This window comes from Sorex araneus, chromosome 5, assembly GCF_027595985.1.
Source record: "Sorex araneus isolate mSorAra2 chromosome 5, mSorAra2.pri, whole genome shotgun sequence".
NCBI lineage: Eukaryota > Metazoa > Chordata > Mammalia > Eulipotyphla > Soricidae > Sorex > Sorex araneus.
Genome location: NC_073306.1, coordinates 94150501 through 94170719, shown reverse-complemented (window position 1 = coordinate 94170719; position 20219 = coordinate 94150501). Strand labels below are relative to the sequence as shown.

The 20219-nt window shown below is 39.0% G+C and overlaps 1 protein-coding gene and 1 non-coding gene across 3 annotated transcripts in view; one reads left to right on the top strand and one right to left on the bottom strand.

Moving 5' to 3' along the window:
• Positions 1-126: 126 nt before the first annotated feature.
• Positions 127-20219, bottom strand: part of CSDE1 (cold shock domain containing E1) — a 44485-nt gene continuing 24392 nt past the window's right edge. For both annotated transcript variants that reach the window (XM_004616241.2, XM_004616243.2), the window contains 14 exons: positions 17490-17571; positions 17103-17231; positions 16863-16988; positions 15932-16144; positions 13212-13352; positions 12963-13127; positions 10319-10426; positions 9729-9904; positions 9210-9322; positions 8430-8549; positions 4604-4782; positions 2794-2957; positions 1947-2079; positions 127-1451 (listed from right to left, as the gene is read on the bottom strand). In XM_004616241.2, the coding sequence (XP_004616298.1) occupies positions 1404-1451; positions 1947-2079; positions 2794-2957; positions 4604-4782; positions 8430-8549; positions 9210-9322; positions 9729-9904; positions 10319-10426; positions 12963-13127; positions 13212-13352; positions 15932-16144; positions 16863-16988; positions 17103-17231; positions 17490-17571 (1897 nt within the window). In that variant the 3' untranslated portion in view covers positions 127-1403. The remainder of the gene's footprint in view (positions 1452-1946; positions 2080-2793; positions 2958-4603; positions 4783-8429; positions 8550-9209; positions 9323-9728; positions 9905-10318; positions 10427-12962; positions 13128-13211; positions 13353-15931; positions 16145-16862; positions 16989-17102; positions 17232-17489; positions 17572-20219) is intronic.
• On the top strand, positions 8073-8216 carry LOC129405197 (U4 spliceosomal RNA). The gene has a single exon (XR_008630383.1). It is a non-coding gene; the product is annotated as a U4 spliceosomal RNA (small nuclear RNA).

The window sequence follows — 20219 nt, the reverse complement described above, 5'->3', positions numbered from 1 at the left end:
TGCCCGCCCCATAGGCCCCGCCCCAGCCACGTGGTGTCGTCACGCAGCGGCCGCGCCCCGGCCTGCCCAACCCACCCCCCCCCCCACCCCCGGGTCGCTTCAACAATGAGAGTGCTGGGGCTAAAGTCTCAAAAATCAGTAAAACTTTATTCGCTTCCATTCTTTCGCCATTAACAGAAAACTGGAGAACGCAAAAATGTCTTGTGTTTACAAAGATAAATGGCCTTACTTTACTCAGAGATCAAAACCTTAAACGACAACGGGGAAGATGAAAGTGCCCTCCCCCACATCCCCTGAGCTGACCCTTGTCACTGTGGTCAAAAAAGCTGTCAGTCCAATGGCCAGGGACCCTACATGTGGCCAATTCAAGGTGAGAGCTTCAAAAATCAAACCAATTCTTTCCTATGACAGTGAACAGAAGCTATGCGAAGGGTCTAGTGCCTGTACTTTACAGGACACACAAACCAGGCGGCTACTTACAAAAAAAACAAGATTCATTTCAGGCACAACTCTTTTATTATTTTTTGTTTTGTTTTGTTGTTTTGAAATCAGTAAAAGAAACTGGGTCCTAGAAGCTGCAGTGGTCTAAGCAGCAGCAAATTTGTGCATTTGACCTTTTTTGTTTTTGTTTAAATATGTTTAAATTATCACACTGCTGGCACACCTCATTTTCATGAAATTCTGCACCATACATACTAATTGTAGTAAAGTTACCCAAACCCCCACCCACCCCAGGGACCAAAAAACCTACTCTGTAAGATAATTTTTACTGAAATCTAACCAAACTTTGTTAAGTGGACTGTGACAGGATTATAAATGATATGAAAAAATAACATTTTTAACATTTTGGCCATCAACTTAAGGAAATGGTTTGTCTATACAAATTTTTGTAATTTTTAAAGGTTATATATTCTACCCTCAGATGGTCCTCAGAATCAAAGCATAATGAAAAGGAAATAAAAGGATAATGGAACTGAGTGCTAAGGCAGAACATTTTGCCAGAAGTAATGAAGGTAGAGTATATATACTAAATACCAAGTGCAGAATTTCATAGGGCCAACAAAATAACAGTCTATATTTATTTTTCATTTACACAGGCGAAGTGGATTTTGCAATTACCAGTTGCGTTAAATGCACCAAATAAAGCTCCTAAAATTGATACTATAAGGCGCCACCTTAAGTTCTCCAGGCTGCAACTGTGCATAATTTTAAAATGGTTTTCTTAAATTTATTTATTTTTTTTTAAACATAACATGAGGAAGGTGTTAAAACTGGTGTAATAGCTCAATAGAATAAGTATTCCAGATTGTGGGAGGGATGAAGGGGGAAGATATTCAGAACCCTTCACCAGAATCCCCCCAACTTGATCATAGTGGATTAATGATGTGCTTTTGTGGATGTGGTTAGTCAATAACACCAGCTTGACGGATCTTTCTTTCTGCACCAAAACCCTGTGAAGAAATGTAATTCACATTAGTGAGCCAGATGCACAAAAACTACTGTATTCACCCCCTCCCACCCCAGAACAAACTACAAAAGCATTTCTTTTAACTTTTTAATCTATAGTAAGCCCTGATTATGTATTACCCTAAATTAAGTGTAAGGCATCAAGAAAACTAAGAAATGTGCTCTTGCTGACAGTTATAGGAGGAGACAAAAATAATTAATAGGAGGGCTGGAGCGATAGCACAGTGGGTAGGGTCTCTGCCTTGCATGCGGCAGACCCAGGTTCAATTCCCAGCATCCCATATGGTCCCCTGAGCACCGCCAGGGATAATTCTGCAGACCCAGGAGTAACCCCTGTGCATTATCAGGTGTGACCCCAAAACCAAACAAACAAAGAACAATTAATAGGGAATTCCAACGAGTTCAGGTCCCTGTTGCACTAAATTCCTGAGTCACGCTAATCTCTTAGCTGGTGCCCTCATCACTTATCTGCTCCATACCATTGAGTTATCTGGTCCCCTGGGTTGACGAAGAACCATTAGGCGTGGAGCACTGGCATCATCCAGGGTAATGTTCTTCAACCGATTGACCAACCTATCAGGTCGAGGAGCTGCAACAGCTTTGGGGCCTTCGCTGTAGGAAAACCAAGAGCCGTGAGGAAGAGAAACACTGGATGGGAAGAAAGCAAGTACTTTCAAAGGAGTTTTTTTTTTTTTTTTAAATCTAATTGCCCAAATGACTCACTTTTAATAAGAGGGGATTCTTGCCTCAGCTAGCAAGACAGGACAAACAAGTATGCTTATATTTTTATTCACAACTGAAGGTTTATTACAAAATTATAGTAGTTGGAAGAATCATTTATCCCTACAACTGTCTGCAGAGTTTAATAGAGAAAACAAGGTTGAATAAGTAAAAAAAAACCTTAGGGAAAAAAACAGAACTGTCTTGAGACGGGAGCAGTAGTATACTGGGGTAGGGTGTTTTCCTTGAAAGCTGTCGATCCAAGTTCAATTCCTGCACCCCTTATAGTCTAAAGGAGCTCCCTGGCCAGGTGTACAACCCTCTCTCACCCTGTCCCCAATTACATAAGCACTACAACTACAAAGCTGTATTATAAGGATCATGAAACACAGAAAGGTTTAATGGGAGAAAAGCTAAGCAGAATCTCTTTAAAAAAACAAAGTAATTTTTAAAATATATATGCTCTAAAATATATTAAGTGCCCAATCAGACACATAATTTTAAAGACGAAACCAAAGTAACAAAAAAGGATTAAAAAACGAGTGGTGGAAAAAGTGAAGAAATTTGACGGAGATTAGGAAGGAGACTAATTCAACAAAAGCTTACCAGACTCGCCAAACATTACAGGCGCTGCACTTGCCAGTGCGCTGATTGAGAATCACTGAAAATTCCACCTCATCTCCTGCCTGTAGCTCAATGCCATCCTGAACTTCTTTCACATGGAAAAAGAGCTTCTTACTATCTCCGACTTCATAGTTGATGAAGCCAAACTAACAAAGAAACAAAAAAGTTGCTTAAAAAAGATACAGAGGAATAAAGACCTTACTCTGAATGAAGTACATACAATACCTGACCCCAAGGAAGGGGGTTGGCAAACCAAGCATCAATATTGGACACTCCATTTCAACTACCTGTGCTAACCTCAGAGCATTATGGACTGCAAGACTCTACAGAATGGGAAGTTTCAAATTCCTGCCGATATCCTATTGCTTAACTGAATGAAAGGAAAGATTGTTTGGTACGTTCCTATATACTACCTAAATTGAGTTTCTTAGTTAAGCAAAAATGGTTACAAAGCTGGTATCTGAAGGGAATGAAAAGTATCACAAAAGGAAAGTGAACAGAAGCTCAATAATACCTTCCTTGTGAGTGAGTACCAATGAAGAGTTCTGTTTTGTCCTTGAGTTCAGAAAACCCTTCTAGACATGGTCTCTGCATGATCTATGAAAGAAACTCTGGTCTAAAGTGCAAAAAAGCCCATTTTCTTGAAATCTCAACCCCAAACTTATTTCACTCATGTTAACTTCCAAATACTATGTAAATTACTTGTGTTTTTCTTGAAACGTGTCATTCATCTACTATTGAAGCCATACCCAGCAATGTTTGGGCGCACTGGAGCACTGCTAGGAATGCTCCATATCTCTGCTGGGCAGTGCTCAGAGGCCATCAGAGCAAAAGTTTGAAACAGAAGACTGAACTCAGGGCCTCACCCATGTTAGGCATGTGGTCTTCCTGAGAAATTTACCCTCTTCATAATTTGTTTTTTGTCTTTATCTTAAAGTTAAATTTTTTTTTTCTTTTTGGGTCACAACCGGCTATGCACAAGGGTTACTCCTGGCTCTGCACTCAGGAATTACCCCTGGCGGTGCTCAGGGGACCATATGGGATACTGGGAATCGAACCTGGGTTGGCCGCGTGCAAGGCAAACACCCTACCCGCTGTACTATTGCTCCAGCCCCAAGTTAAAATTTTTTTTTAATTTTCATTTTCCCTTTATTTTGAGGAGGAGGGGGAATACACCTGACAGGGTTTAGGGGTCACGCCTGGCATTGTTCAGGATACAGAGAATATAAATGGAGTTTACTGCATGCAAACCAAGGGTCTTAACCCCGGTATTATCTCTCAGACTCTGTTTAAGCTTTGTAAGTCTTGACAATTATGGACAAGGCCGGAAAGACAGTACAGGGAGTAAGGCAATTGCCTTACACGAAGCCAACTCTTGTTTGATGCATGGCATCACATATAGTCCCCAAAGCCCTGCAGAAATGATCTGGAAGAAAAACAGAACCAGAAGCAGCCCATGCAGACCTCTGAGAGAGTGGCCTAAAAACATAAAAATTACCTTAGATCACTGGAAACAAAGAGGAAATAAAAACAGAATACCAACAGTTGTCCACTGGTTGAAATGAAAATGAGATCTTGGTAACTATTTGGTTAACAATTAAATAAAAGGATCAATTAATAATTAATAAAAGGATCAAATTCTTAATCACCAAGAGTAAACCCTGAGCACAAAGCCAGGAGCACCTGGAGTGTGGTCCAATAGCCTATCCACCACCAAAAAAGAAAAAGGCGGGGGGGTGAGGAGGTAGGTGAGGAGGAGATTCAACTGGGATCTGGAGATGATACTACATACCTGATCTTTCACACACTCCACGGTGGCCCGACGCAGGGGTGTGATGTTGTAAGCCATAGTCTGTGCATTTTGGCCCAGAACACACAGCTGAAATTTGACACTCTCCCCTTTCTGCAGACAATCCCCTTTGTTGGCCATTCCAACTATACCAAATGGATAAACTTCACCTTTCATATCTCCTGTAACGAGAAACAGGCACAAAGTCTAAAATTTGCTATCTTACAACTATATGCTGATGGGCAAAATAAATCTCTAAGTTGAAAATTGTTACAATTCCTTTAACCTTTACTAAAAAATAAAATCTACTTTAACCTTAAATGAAATTCTAAATAATAAATAAACACTACCATGGAACAAATGAGAATTTGTAGCTGTGAGGCTGGAGAGACAAAAGGCAAAGCTCTTGCATGTAGCTGACCCCAGTTCAATCCCCCAGGTATCACACACAGCCCGCTAGCACTGTCAAGGGTGATTCATGAACACAAAGCCAGGAATATCCCGAGTATTCTCCCTCTAGTAAAACAAATTCATGAACTTAGAAGTCATGACTGCACTGGGGCCAGAGAGATAGCACAGTGGGTAAGGTGCATGCCTAGAATGCTGCTGACCCGGGTTTGAAAGCTGACACCCAATATGGTTTCCTGAGCCCCACCAAGTATCCCTGAGAACAGAGCAAGAGTAAGACTTGTGCGCAGCTGGTGTGGCCCAAATAACAAAAAATGAATTTGAAAAATAAATGAACAGAATACCATCACATAAATATTTGGGGTTCTCAAGCATTTTATGGGGTTATGTGAATTAAACAGGATCTTTTCCACAAATGCACATAAGATCCAACCAATCAAAAATATTACTGGCAGCAGGACTGGAGAGATAGTCATGAGCAGTGCTGGTGTGACCAAAAGCAACAACAGAAATATTACTGCCAGCTATATAAATCGTCAAAGGCCTACTGCACTGCATGTTTAAAGAGATCACAATTTGATGCCTGGTACAAAATGTTTCCCAGAGAACCACCAGGAACAACCCCTGAGCACCACCAGGTGTAGCCCCCAAGCCCCCCAAAAAAACAAAACAAAAAAAACTTGCATCAGAGAAATTCTGAGCCAAATATAATTTGAGCACTTAAACTCTGTATAGGCAAAAACAACAAAGTTCAATTTCCTGATATTCCAATTTTATTCCATGATCACATTATACCTCCTTCAAACTCAGCATACTCCTCTCTCCTAGATTAAACAATTAAGTATTCTTAGATTTATCTGTCTGTTATATCTATTCAACTCTACGAATAATCAGAGACAGCATGTAAATAAATGTTTTTTTACAAATCAAACATTTACTGATAATAATTCATAAAGAGGAATGTTTTTTAAAACATACTGGCAATGTTTTTAAAACATTGGGTGGCAGCAGTGTGTGAATTACAGTCAGCTCTGTATCCCTTGGGAAATATCTGCCTAAGTATCTCAGGAAAGTGAGTTAAAAAAAAAAAATCACACTTTCCACGTCGGTCTTAAGACATGGTAGTGTTTCACTCAAACTCTTTTTTTATAGAAAGAAGCCACTATATTTCCTGAGCTCTGTCCTGGACTGCAAAGTATCTGGTGGTGTCAGTGCAGGCTACATATAACTGGAGGGTGAGGGAACAGTGTGTGCCCGGCACGTGCCTGATCCAGAGACTACCTACGGCACCACAGGGAGCGAACAGTACCACATCCTCAGGCCCTACCACTCCCACCTCCAATTTTAATAGCCTGGCTGGCCATGAATTAATGCAAGTAGCCCCTGAGCATTGCTTGGGAGTCTCCGTGCAACACCCCCCACCCAAACCCCCAAAGACTTGTGAAAGAGTTCACATACATGATCAGCATACTAAATTGACAAAGATGGAGAAAAGCATGGAAACATAAGGCTTAAATTAAAACTGAGGAATGGAACTGCTCTGAGGCCCAGGTTTGATCAAACCCATCCCCAAATCCCCCCCGACTGCTGCACATAGCCCAAATTACAAAGCCTCAAAACTGAAAATATAATTTGGGTGGTGGTAGTGGGGGCATACGCAGCAAAGTTCAAGATTTACTCCTCACTCTGTGCTCAGAAATGCTAGGGATCAGACCAGAGCTGGCCACATGCAAAGTGCTTTATCCCTTGTACTCTCTCTGATCCTGAAAAGGCTTTTAATCAATCAAGATTCTATAGGTAAGTGAATGTTTTCTTTTCAAATGACAAATCAAGAAATAAAAATCCTAGCACCATAATGTTACGCAGAATTAGAGATCTAATATTATAGTAATATCATTTATTAAACATTTAAATGGATTCATGTATTTTTGTTTTGTTTTGTTTTTGGGTCACACCCGGCGATCACAGGGATAACTCCTGGCTTTGCACTCAGTAATTACTCCTGGCAGTGCGCAGGGGATCATATGGGATGCTGGGAATTGAACCCGGGTAGGCCGCGTGCAAGACAAATGTCCTACCCACTGTACTATTTATTGCTCTAGCCCCAAATGGATTCATATTTCATCTTACACATTGTTAGAATATCCAAGGAATTGCACTAAGGAAGATCTGAATAACTTGTCCAAAGTTATACTGGATAGAAATGAAAGAACTGAAAAAAATGGAGTCTAGTTCCAAAAAATTCCAGATTTATGGGCTTCTGAAAAAAATTGCCTTTTCTATAATATCTTTGGATAAGATACTCTTTGTAAGTCAAACTATGATCTTCACTTGGAATTTAAGACCCCTCATCAAATCCATTTTAGTGGTAATTCTGTTAGATGAATAATCTATCCTACTATGTCTACTGAAAATTCACTCTACATACAAAATCGTACTTTCGGTAATTTTGAGGGGAAGGAAAGGGTGACACAGAACTTGACACAAGAGGGGCAGAAAAAGAAGAAAATGAAGAGAGTGCATTGGCTTAGGTTCACAATGCAACCTAATCTGAAGAAACATTATCAATGAACCTTTACAGAAGCAAAACATACACAGAACTGAATGGATTCTAAGAAAGCTTCTTAATAATGTAAATACCTAAAAAATAATGAAACTACAAAGCTGTAGTGAACCCAGTGTAACTGGGACCAGAGCAGGTAAGTACTTGCCTTGAACATAACCAAAACTGGGTTCAATCCCTGGCATGACTCAGTCCCCTGAGCTGTGAGCACAGAAGTAAGTCCTGAGCACTGCTGGGTGTGATTCAAACACCAAAAAAGGGAAAAAAACTCCAATCAACTTGTAAATATTTGATAATCATGCACTCGACAGTAAGTGGTTATTTTTAATGTGAGGCCTTCATCCTCAGTCTGTTTTTAATAGGACTTAATCAGTCATATATTGACATTATTTGTCATATATTCATAATATAAGTCCATGCTGACCTCATTTGTTTGTAAGGTATAAAAACATCAGCAGGGGTGTGTGTCACTTTTCCTTAATTTATTTTTAAAGAAATCTGAGCTTTGTGCAGTGGCAGTATCATAGCCAATGAGGTTTATCTGAGACACAATTATTGCTAACTGAAAACTTTTCCAATACCCTGCCGTGACGACTTGAAATAAAGAAATCTGAAAACGACAATTAATAAAAAGTCATGACTGGAGCAACAGTGCAGCTGTTGTATGCATCTGGTCCGTGTTCGATCCCCGTTACCACATGTGGTACCCAAGCCCAACCAGATGTGATCCCTGAGCACAGAGCCAGCAGGAAGCCATGAGCACAGCTGGGTAAAGCCCGTAAACCACACAAATACAAACAAACCCCCTGACAACAAAGAAAAGACAAATTTCCAACATTCTCTAAGACCTGCTCTTACCGTCCTCCACGATCTCAATCATTCCTTGGTACTCAGTCTGTGTTGGATCCACACTCCTCAAGGGGCGAATGACTTTACCAGAGTATATGGTGGGATCAGCTTCTTCAGTAATGCCATTCACTAGAAAATTAAAATTTATTCCTCTCATTATTTCCTCATAGGAAAAAATAAAAATGTATCATAATAAATACATAAATTTGAGTAAGCCGGTTGATAACTGATGTATCCCTATCTTTTTAAATATACTACAATTTTTGCTTCCCTCCTTGAGCACAATATAAAATTTGTATACTAAATATATACAATGCAATAAAATTTCACATCTTGTTTGCTGATATAAATGACTAAAATATAAAATCAATGCAGGCAAATATATGATTTCTTCATTGCTGTATCTGCAATACTTAGAACAGAGTAATAGAGTTTTTAGGTATTTATTGAAGCAAATGTTCTTGCTGTCCTTTTCTTGATCTCACCAGAACAAAGTGTTTGGTGGGACAGAGGTGGGTGAGTGGGAAGGGGAGTAGCAGGGAATATGCTTTCCTTGCATATGGCCGACCTGCGTTTGAGTCTAGTACCACAAGGTTTCCCAACCTCCGCCAGAGTGGACAGAAAGTCAAAAAGGAAATTTAAAAAAAAAAAAAAAAAGAATAGAAATGTTGGGGGGAGGCATCAAGTATAAGGTAAAGTTCTATTTCTTAGAGTTTTTAAACAGTAACAATTTTTGTTTGGGGGCAAAGAAGTAGAAGTTAGGAAGAAGTAGAATTTACAATTTATTACCTGAGTGTGTCTTGTTCACTTTTTCTGCACTGACTTTATTGCCTTTGCCTTTGGACAAGCTGTACTCAACCATGTCCCCCAATTCCAGGCTATCGACATCACCAGAGAACTCACTAAGGGGAAAGAAAATGACACCTAAGTAAGCAGTTACCGTAAGCATCAATAGCAAAAAGTAATTTATTTTTTATTAGAGATGTTCACATATGCAGCTGCAAACACTACTTAAACACATTACCCTCCAAACTCTTAACACCAAATGTACAACTCTCTGATAGGAGCACATAAATCAGCATTTTTTTCACAAAGAGATTCCTGTTTAACATTTAAGACAAGTACAGTCCTTTCTGTATCTTTTGACATGTGTTCTCTATACAGAGGAAGATGATTGATTTTCATATATGTATTACCATCACCATAGCAGTATAAAATCAAACTATACAGCTATCCAATAGTAAGTCTCTGACTCCCAAATGAATCAATGAATGGGAAATTCTAAGTTCCCTTAAAGGCATGCCTTACCTGTAATGGAAAAAGATTTCCTTATCATGATTGGCTGTTTCAATAAATCCAAAATTATCCTTTAGAGTTGCCACATAACCCAAGAGCCTCTTGGAGTTAGAGTTACGACCTAAAAGTCGCACACAAGTTGCAATCTGCTGACCAGGCCTCTGTTTGTCACTAATACTAAATTCAACCTGTGAAAAAAAGACGCTCAGAAACAACACGGCATATCAAGTTCCTAACTATAACTTACTTCCCTAGAAATTTCTACCCAGACAGCCCTTAAAGACATGAATAAAATTTATTTCATAAAACTAACCCTTTAACATCTCATTTCACTTTTCAGAGGCATGTTTTATTTTCCTTACAGACTCTTTAATTTTCTCTAAAAGAGAATTCTTATGAGCAGGAGAGATAGTACAGTGGGATGAACACTTGCCATGCAGACAGTCAACCTGGGTCCAACCCCTGGCACCCCACATGGTTCCCTGAGCACCACCAGGATTATTCCTGAGCAGAGAGCAAGGGCAACCCCTGAACATCTCCATGTGGGCCCAAAACATAAAAATCAAGCAAACAAATCACTTATATTAGCAGAATCATCTTGCCTTATCTCCTATTTGAGGAGAAGTAGAGCCTTCCACATCCTTGGCTTGAAAAGCAATGGTTAATTTCACCCCACAATCATCATAAGCAATAATACCATCCTCAGCTTCCTACAGACAAAAGAGACAGAGTCAGTATACAGTGAAAAAAAAATTTATTAAAGAGCCAATAAGCTACTACTGTCCTGACAGAATCCTCATTTTTTTTTTTTTTTTTTTTGCTTTTTGGGTCACACCCAGCGATGCTCAGGGGTTACTCCTGGCTTTGCACTCAGGAATTACTCCTGGCGGTGCTTGGGGGACCATATGGGATGCCGGGGATCGAACCCGGGTCGGCCGCGTGCAAGGCAAATGCCCTACCCGCTGTGCTATCGCTCCGGCCCCATTTTTTTTTTTTTGTTTTTGCTTTTTGAGAATCCTCATTTAGAGGAGTGGCACAGCTACAGAAATTTCCTATCCACGTCTAACAGTAACAAATTTTTCATAGGAATTAAACGTGATTTTTACCTTAGGGATTTGTTTACTAACCTAATTAATAATGTAATCAGTAACTGATTTTAAGATTCTAATTTTAGCCACTGAGAAAGGAAGATTGTTGAAAATGTGTCATATGCCCATTCGATACTTCTCTGAAACAATCACCAACAAAATCATGTATTTTTATCCAGGTAGAAATTCTGTAGACTAAGCTTACATACTGCAGTTGGAATCTCCCACCTTGGAGTTTATAATATAATATCAATACATTTACCAATGCATGAGAATAAAATCTGGTAAAGGGTCCAGCACACTTCAGAGCTCTAAATTACTAGGTCAAAGACATACCAATATTTTCATACTAACATTTATATCACACTGCTTAATATAGAAAGACTTAAGTCTTCAAAAGTCTAAGAAATGTCTATTTATGAAATTGAGACAGTAAACAATGATACTGCACATCAACTACATATATTATACTGAATGAATTTGAGGGGCAGGTGTCAATGTGCCTGGGTTCAAACCGAGGGCCTCAGGCGGACCAGCCTGATGGTACATTATAGCCATATTCTGGGCTGGTCATAACTGTTTTAATGGTTTCAATTACCATTTCTATGACTATTCTATTATTCTGATGATTAACAACTTCATACCTAAATAATCTAGCTCTAATTCTTTTAAAACATTTTTTTATTTTTAAATTAGTGAGTCACTGTGAGGGTACAGTTACAGATTTATACATTTTCGTGCTTGTGTTTCCCTCTCTAATCCTTTTCTAAGCTACAGAATTTATATATAATCAACACTCAAACCAAGTCATTTTTAATCTTCTATCATTCAAACTCCTATAAATGCTACATAAAGATGTTTATAAAACACAATGCACCATACTTCATGTTTTGCACTTTGTGTATTATCAAATATCTCATGGAAAAAAAAAACCATCTCCAAAGTTACAAGTATCTCGTTTTACATATTATGAAAATGCAAAGTTAAATAAACCTGACCAAGATTATACAATTAATGAAAACTGATGCTGAGTTTTATTGTCCTACTCTCATGTCGCCCCCAAAAGAACTATCAAACCACCTATTTCTTTCTAAGAAAATCCCGAAAATTTCTCATCTGTACTTTTGAGAAACGTCCTTTCCTCACTTATACCCACCTATTAAATGTAAATACTGAAATCATCCAGGATCTGCTAGGTTAGAATTTTTTTTTTTTTGCTTTTTGGGTCACACCCAGCGATGCTCAGGGGTTACTCCTGGCTCTGCACTCAGGAATTACTCCTGGCAGTGCTTGGGGGACCATATGGGATGCCGGGGATCGAACCCGGATCGGCCGCGTGCAAGGCAAACGCCCTACCCGCTGTGCTATCGCTCCGGCCCCCTAGGTTAGAATTTTCACCAGAGCTCTCACTGACTTTTTTATATATGGATGAAGTCATCTGTGAATTTCCTTCAGTGAAATTTTCAATAAATGGAATTCAAATGTATAAGGCTAAGTATACCCCAATTTGAAAGTTTTTAAGCTGTTTAGAAGACAAGTACTGCTGAACCCAAACAGCACAGGTCTGAACTCTTTAGGTACTTTTATACTCAGGATTGCTTAAATCAATGCGTATCAACCATCTCCTGATGCTTAACCCTTCTGTTTTCTTCCGCGTTGCCCCCCATGGGATATCCTGGGAACCAACAGGGAGCCACTGGCCCTTGGTTAAGAACTTCTGCTTTCAATCATATATAGCTTTAATCACAGCATGTAGGTAAGCATTCCCTTATCCCTACATTGCTCTAAAAGCATCAACCCTTCACCACTTTAGATAAACAGTTCGCAACAAGCAATGACTTGGAGATACTTGGTAGGATCAAGACATCTGAGGGGGCATGAAGATATGGGGATAAAGGAAGAGAGCTGTTTAATGTAGTACAGGGTACAAAACAGTCAATGATTAATCCCCAATTTCTGGCTGTCAAAAAAAGAATTATCTAACCTAAAGTGTCAGTGTTGAGGATTAAAACAAAACACAGTAATAATCTTGCTTTAATTAACTGTTACTATAGAGAATTCTGAAGGCGTCAATATTCCATTACCGTGTAGACATTGGTTATCTTTAAGCATAAAACAGAATAAGGAGCTCTAAATCATTAGAGCTCATAAAACTTACCTTTTCTTTGCCTTTATTTGGGCTAGTGGTTTTAGGATTGGAAAAAGTGGCTTCTTTTTCTACAGTGCCCAGAAAACGATGATCTGAATGGGAATGGAATGAAACTGTGCCCTTGGGAAGTTTTTTAATCCTAATAGCATGATTTCTTTGGGCAGACAGCATATCCTACAAATGATAAACAAAAGAAACTTTGAACTGAAAATGCAGCATCAAGGAAAAAAAACAAAAATTCTCTTAAAAGTTACTTACAGGAACCACAGTAAACTCAACCTCATCTGCAATATGGAGCTGGTTCCCATCCAGAATTTCACTGAAGTGGAAGAACATACGAGCATCCCGATCCACACACTTGATAAAACCGAAACCATCTCTCATGGCAGCAATTACACCCTGAAACCCAAATTAATATTTTCACTGGTTATGTAATGTGTTAAGACTGGAACACATCAAGTCTGGAAGCACCAAATAAATTCATTAGAAAATCCACTGAAGATCCAAACTTTGCACCAAAGTTAAAATTTTCCACTTAAATATAAGCTCACTGTCTTTACTAAAGTAAATGAAAATCTAAGAAACCATCTTGAGACTCCTCAGATGCCAACTGGCCAATAATTCTACAGAAAAAAGTTATATTTAAATATAGGGCCCAGCAGACAAATTACCAGGCTGTGTGTAGTTCACATGCAAGGAACCCTAAGTTCAATCCCAACAATGCATGATCCCAAAAGCACCCCTGCAAAACACTGGAAGGAGCCAAAACAAAAACAATAAAGTAACCATATACATATAATTTCCAATTAGTTCTTAATTTTGTGAACTTGGAGGTAGTGTTTTATCGAAAGCAAAGTTTAACAGTCTTTTCAAAGCACACAAAGTAGAAGAAATTAAATATTCAGTGAAAATCAAACTACGACAGTGTTAACTTCCAGGGAATAATAGAAACCCATACACCGATCAGCAATATAGTCTAATTCAAAACTTTACTCAAGTTAAGGCATAAAAAGAATTTAAAATCTAGGGCCAAGATTAAAATACAGCAAATCTTCTTTTATACTCCCTTTCATAATTATAAACTGTGTGAACATTACATCAGAATAACTGGCACATGGTGGGTACTCAGATGTTTTACTAAAATCAAGTTATTTGCAACTTCCAATGTCATACTTTGTATATCTAAACAAATATAATAAGTTTTACTTAACAGTAAATTAAATATTCTGACATCTAATCCCTGCAAAATCCTTATGGTAGCCACGTACTTCAGTACTATTAGCTATTAAAGTTATTCAATAATTGGGGCTGGAGCAACAGCACAGAGGGTAGGCAAGCCTTGCACGCGGCTGACCCGGGTTCGATTCCCAGCATCCCATATGATCCCTTGAGCACCACTAGGGATGATTCCTGAGTGCAGAGCCAGGAGTAACCCTTGTGCATTGCCAGGTGTGACCCAAAAAAGCAAAAAAAAAAAACAAAACCAAAACCACAAAAAAAACCCACGTTATTCAATAATCTATACTGTAAATCAAAATAGATTGTGCCTAAGCTTAAATCAACATACTCAGGGACAAAAGCAATACAGTACAGTGGGGCATATGCCTTGCACATGGCCAAGCTGGTTCAGTTCCTGGTACCCCATATGGTGCCTGAACACAAGGCCAGGAGTGAGTGATTCCCGAGTGAAGAGCCTGGAATAAGTGTTGAGCACTGCCAAGTGTGACCCGACCAGGTCAGCCTCTACCCCGCTGTCCATGAATCCAACATCTTCAGACCTCCAAGTGTAGAAAGCACAATTCAGGTACTGGCTATAAACAATTAAGGCAAAAGTTTAAATGTCTCAAGAAACTCAATGCCCCAGTTCTCTAGTTTTCCAGTAGCTTGGCAGTCACATCCACAAACTACCCCCGGTGTCATATAATCTCATCAGTGGGCAAGATCCAGAGACTATGAAATAAAGCTCCTGGAAAAGAACGACACAGAATGTCCTGGAGCGCGCGGCCATATTTGAGGCCAAATGACCCCTTATACTATAGCCCACTGATGTAGCAAAAGTAGCACACATTTGTTTAGGTTTAACATACATGCTTGCATCTCTTATACAAGGGATTAAATGGTTCCAGGATGAAATAAAACTATCATCACACACTTTCCTCTTATGGTGGTAGGAGGTGCATGGTGGTGGAATTGGTGTTTGAATATTAATAGTAATGAACTACTGTGAACAACTTCATAAAAATAAAAAACAATTAAGAAAAAAGAAACTTAACAAACTGTTCAATTCCATTTACTACATAGATATGCTATGGATGATAGGACTCCAAATAGATTTAAATATAAACTCCCAATGAACTGTAAAACATGTTGGGGACCAATTCTAATATAATATAAGCCATGCCTGTATAAGTTACCCCTAGAAAGAATTTTCAAGTTCTATGGGTAAAAACAAAATTTGTAGGGCTGGAGCAATAGTACAGCGGGTAGGGCGTTTGCCTTGCACGCGGCCGACCTGGGTTCGATTCCCAGCATCCCGTATGGTCCCCTGAGCAGCGCCAGGGGTAATTCCTGAGTGCAGAGCCAGGAGTAACCCCTGTGCATCGCCCGGTGTGACCCAAAAAGAAAAAAAAATTGTTTAAGTTTGGTAAGTCTACAGTTAATATTACTGTCACCCTGTAGAACAATCTGGGAAAAACTACTTCCTAAAAATACAAACTTGAGTCAGTCTTCATATGTAAGGGCTAGAAAATCAACAACTCTGAAAAAACCTTAGAAATCATTCTGCCAGGATTTCTACTCTAAAACTTTCCCAAATACATTTCAATATAACCTGCAGAGCTAGACATCAAATGCAAAATGACTTGATGTTTGTGTTTCTGATCACCTTAATGAGGTAACTATACAATGCTGTTAATTTTACATTCAATGTTGTATAGCTACGACAGGGCTACACATCTAGTGTTATATTCAATACTTACCATTTCTCTGGCTTCATTAGTGAACTGAAAAGTATTTGACAGAACTTCAATGTTGGTTGCTCGCTCTAATTTGTCACGTCGGTCTGTTGAAATATTAAACCTAACATGGTCGCCTTCCAGCAAGGTCACCTTGGATTTTGTATCTTTGTCTCCAAAGGGAAGTTCTTTAGGAATCACAAAGTCAACTTTGATGCGTCCTGGCAATGGGTCATTCTGATGAGAAGGAAAAACTATTTTAGCTGGAGATTTCTCATCCTTTCTAGTTCTAAGTCAAACAAGAAGAACACACAGCAAACCCATGTTATTTATAATGCATGATTCCCCGAAGGAAAAAAAGGTGTTGACAACATAAGTCCAGCTTGAAAATTTCATGTTCTATGGTTATATAACCATAAAAAAAGATCACAAAAATGCTTTATTATATACTCAGGTACTGAGACATTTTTAAGAAAAAGAATTTCAGTCATATATATTTCACACACTTTAGCAAATGACATCACAGGTCCCATCTTCCCCAACCCAAATAACAGGGAAGGTGGAGCAAAGGGAAAATTCAAAAAGCAGAACTGAATTATAACCCTTAAGGTTTCCCAACTTAACATGCATTTTTTAACTTCTGTCACGTTAATAATGAGTTAAAAACCACCACCCACTGATAAAACACAGCTCTCATGGGCTTATCAGTGGTTTCTCATTCAACCATACTTAAGATATTTCACTGGGCCAAAGAACCAGTGGTAGAGCACAAGCCTGGCACCATCAACCCAGCTGAGACAACCAAGTCCTGGGCCCTGGGTGTGCCCCTATTTTAAAGAGCACATATATTCTTACAGAGTTCTATGACCACAACATCACATCACGTGGAATGAAATTTCTGGATCCCGGTTGATTATTACCGATGAGGCAAAGACTTCTGAAAAATACAATTTACCTGGTTTTTACTGGGTACTTTGGGGATAACTTTGGTTACAGTTCCTTCAAAATGTTCAATGCTGATATCTTCAAAAATAACTGTTCCTTGAGGCAATAGTCTGACATCTGTTGCAACTTCTTTACCCTAAATCAGTATGGAAAGGGAAGCCATGTAATTTTAAGTGCTTCCTACAAATTTTATTAATTCAATATTAACCTTTTATTAAGAGACCAAGCATTAATCAGTCAACAATCTTACATTTCTGTCCTTGATTGTGAATTCCACATCATCTCCAGGCTGCAAGGCTTCTAAGTCACCCTTAAATTCACTATAGTGAAAGAATATCTCTTTTACAACATCACCTCTTTCAATAAAGCCAAACGCCTCCTAAAACAAAACAAAACAAAAACCCAAAACCAGGAGTTAAGTGTAATTTAGATGACTGTAATTCAGTTGTAAAAATGTAATGTCATCATAAAATTGTATTAGATTGGAAAAATATGTTCAGTATAGTCTAGCAGTATATCAAGCGATCCATTTTAAAGAAAATTATAAATCAGTAACCAAGGATTTTAAGAAATTATCTTCCATAAATAAGTATTTCTCATATAAAAATTAAAAATAGTCCAATGTGATGTCACTTACCTTCATGGCACAGACCACTCCCTGACAGCGGGCTTGCTTCTTTTTCAACAGCATGATGTTCCGAGCACTTACAGCACCAGTACTAGAAAGAAAACAGGTGGGGATGGCAGGTGGGGAAAGGAGGAAAGGCATTGGTTCAGTTAGTATAAACCTAAGATACAAGTAACAACCTAGTTTGGGGGCCTGCAAGAATATTACACCACCACCACCAAGAGCAAATTTAGGGTCTATGATACTTATACTTACTTGATCCTTTTCTTATGGTTTCATATGCCAAAAAATTCTGCTCAGACTGGACATGCATACTTTTTCTCTTACACTATCAAAAACTGTGTCTTTTATGAATACCTAATATTTGACCCTGCATGCCTATGAGTACAAAATTAACCTGCTGTCAACAATGGGGAATCCAGGAATCTTAGGAAGCTCATTCACTAGCCATACATCTGAGCAGTCATTCTGAGAATGAGCAAATATAGGGCGGATCCAGATGGAGAGATCGTTCCTGTTTGCAACAGGAGTTGAATTTATTAGCTATCTCACTGATTTCAGATTAAATGGTCACAAAGAAAGCAGGGACTGGAGTAGGGGATATAATTAAAGGAGAGTGCATACACGTCTCACATAGGTGAGGCTCTGGATTTGTCCCCTGGCACCAAATCCCTGCCCACAGGGCTTTTGGGTGTATCCCTTCCCAAAGTGTTAATTTTAAGAGAAATTTGCTGTCATTGAAAGCAACAATATTCAACTTCACTAAAATCAGGTAACGTATGTCAGCCTATTTTATTCTCATATATGAGCAGCAGCAATGAGTATGTGACCTCTCATCCAAATATGACACAGAGGTATAAGAGCACAACAGCATTGTTGTGTTATTTTCAACTGCTCATCATGGACCAGTGCCAGTCAAGCAGATGTAGAATGGCCAAAAATGGTGGTGTTGTTTAAGGAGTTGCCAACAATTATTTTCCTTACTACCATGCTTTTTAACAGACAATGGAGGAAAAAAATTGTCTTCACAACTAACTGCTGGCTGAAGGTTTTAAAGGCAGGTTGGGACTTAAAAACTGTTACTAGTTACTTTCTGAGCACATATCTTATTTTACAAATAAGTAGTATTTATCATTTAAGGGGTTTTTTTTGACAATTATCAATTATCTTCGCAAAACATAATAAAAGTATATAACTCAGGCAAGAACTTTAAGACTGGGATTAACTGACACTCATGACTTAAATCTGTTCCTTAAGATTCTAAACTTCAGACTATTCTAGGACTGGAAACCTTTACCTGCCAAAGGCTATTTGAACATTTATAAGATCATTCATAAACCATACAATTCAAGCAGACCAATGACAAATTAACTGATCTGTCTTGCTATGTACCAGGGCCAGTCTACATGATTTCATGAATCTCATAGCTTATGGGCCAGACGTTCCCCACCATTGCCACATGCAGTTGACAAGTCCATTCCTAGCACTTTTTCCTTCCTCTCTTGGACTCTTTTATTCCAAAATAATGATAATTATCTGTAGGTTTCCATAATTTTTTTGGGGAGGGAAGGGGAGGAAAAATCACACCCTGATGATGCCCAGGATTACTCTTGGATCTGAACTTCTGAACTCAGGAATCACTCCTGCAGGGCTCGGGAGACCATATGGGATACTGGGGATTGAACCTGGGTCTACCGCATGTAAGACAAACGGCTTCCCTCACTGTACTATCACTCCAGCCCCCATAGCTACAGTTTTATGCCGCTCATGCTAATGAACTGCAATAGAGTTCACTCTCTTCCCCACAACATGCTTGTTGCAGACGTACACGGAATAGTTCTCAACACCTCCACCCGGATATACATGATGCCTCAAATATATATATAATTGTGTAAGCGTATAATCCTCCCCTAATCTTTAATTATTTCCTTAGTTCAATTAAAAGTACCATCATCTATCAGAAACATGATTGTCTCCAAGTCAAAAAAGCAAGGGCTGAACAGATTGCACAGCGGGTAGGGAGTTTGCCTTGCACGCGGCCGACCCAGGTTCGATTCCCAGCATCCCATATGGTCCCGTGAGCACCGCCAGGAGTAATTCCTGAGTGCAGAGCCAGGAATAAAGCCTGTGCATTGCCAGGTGTGACCCAAAAAGAGAAAAAAAAAAAAAGTCAAAAAAGTATTTGGCACTCATTCCCTCACTTAAAAGTCAAATATCAGCCTTTACTTAAAAAATATGGATTTCTATAATCAGAGGATAAAGTCAAACTCCATCTATGATTCAATCAATTCAAATCTATTGATTTCCTCAAAATGACATTTCTTTCCCCTAATGACTTCAGATCCTTTAATCAAAACTTGCCTCAAAAGTTGGGGCTGGAGTGATAGCACAGCAGGTAGGTGTTTGCCTTGCATGAGGCCAACCCAGGTTCGATTCCCAGCATCCTACATGGTCCCCTGAGCACCGCCAGGGCTAATTCCTGAGTGCAGAGCCAGGTGTGACAAGAAAAGAAGAAAAAAAAAAAACTTGCCTCAAGTCCTACTAAAAGTAGCTACAAAAACTTTCACTGACCCCTAGAAAAATTTGTTTTTGTTTTTTTTTTTTTTTGGTTTGTTTTGGGTCACACTCAGTGATGCTCAAGGGTTCATCCTGGCAGGGCTTGGAGAACTTATGGGGTGCAGGGATCAAACCTGGTAGGGCATGTGCAAGGCAAACGTCCTACCTACTGTACTCTCTCCA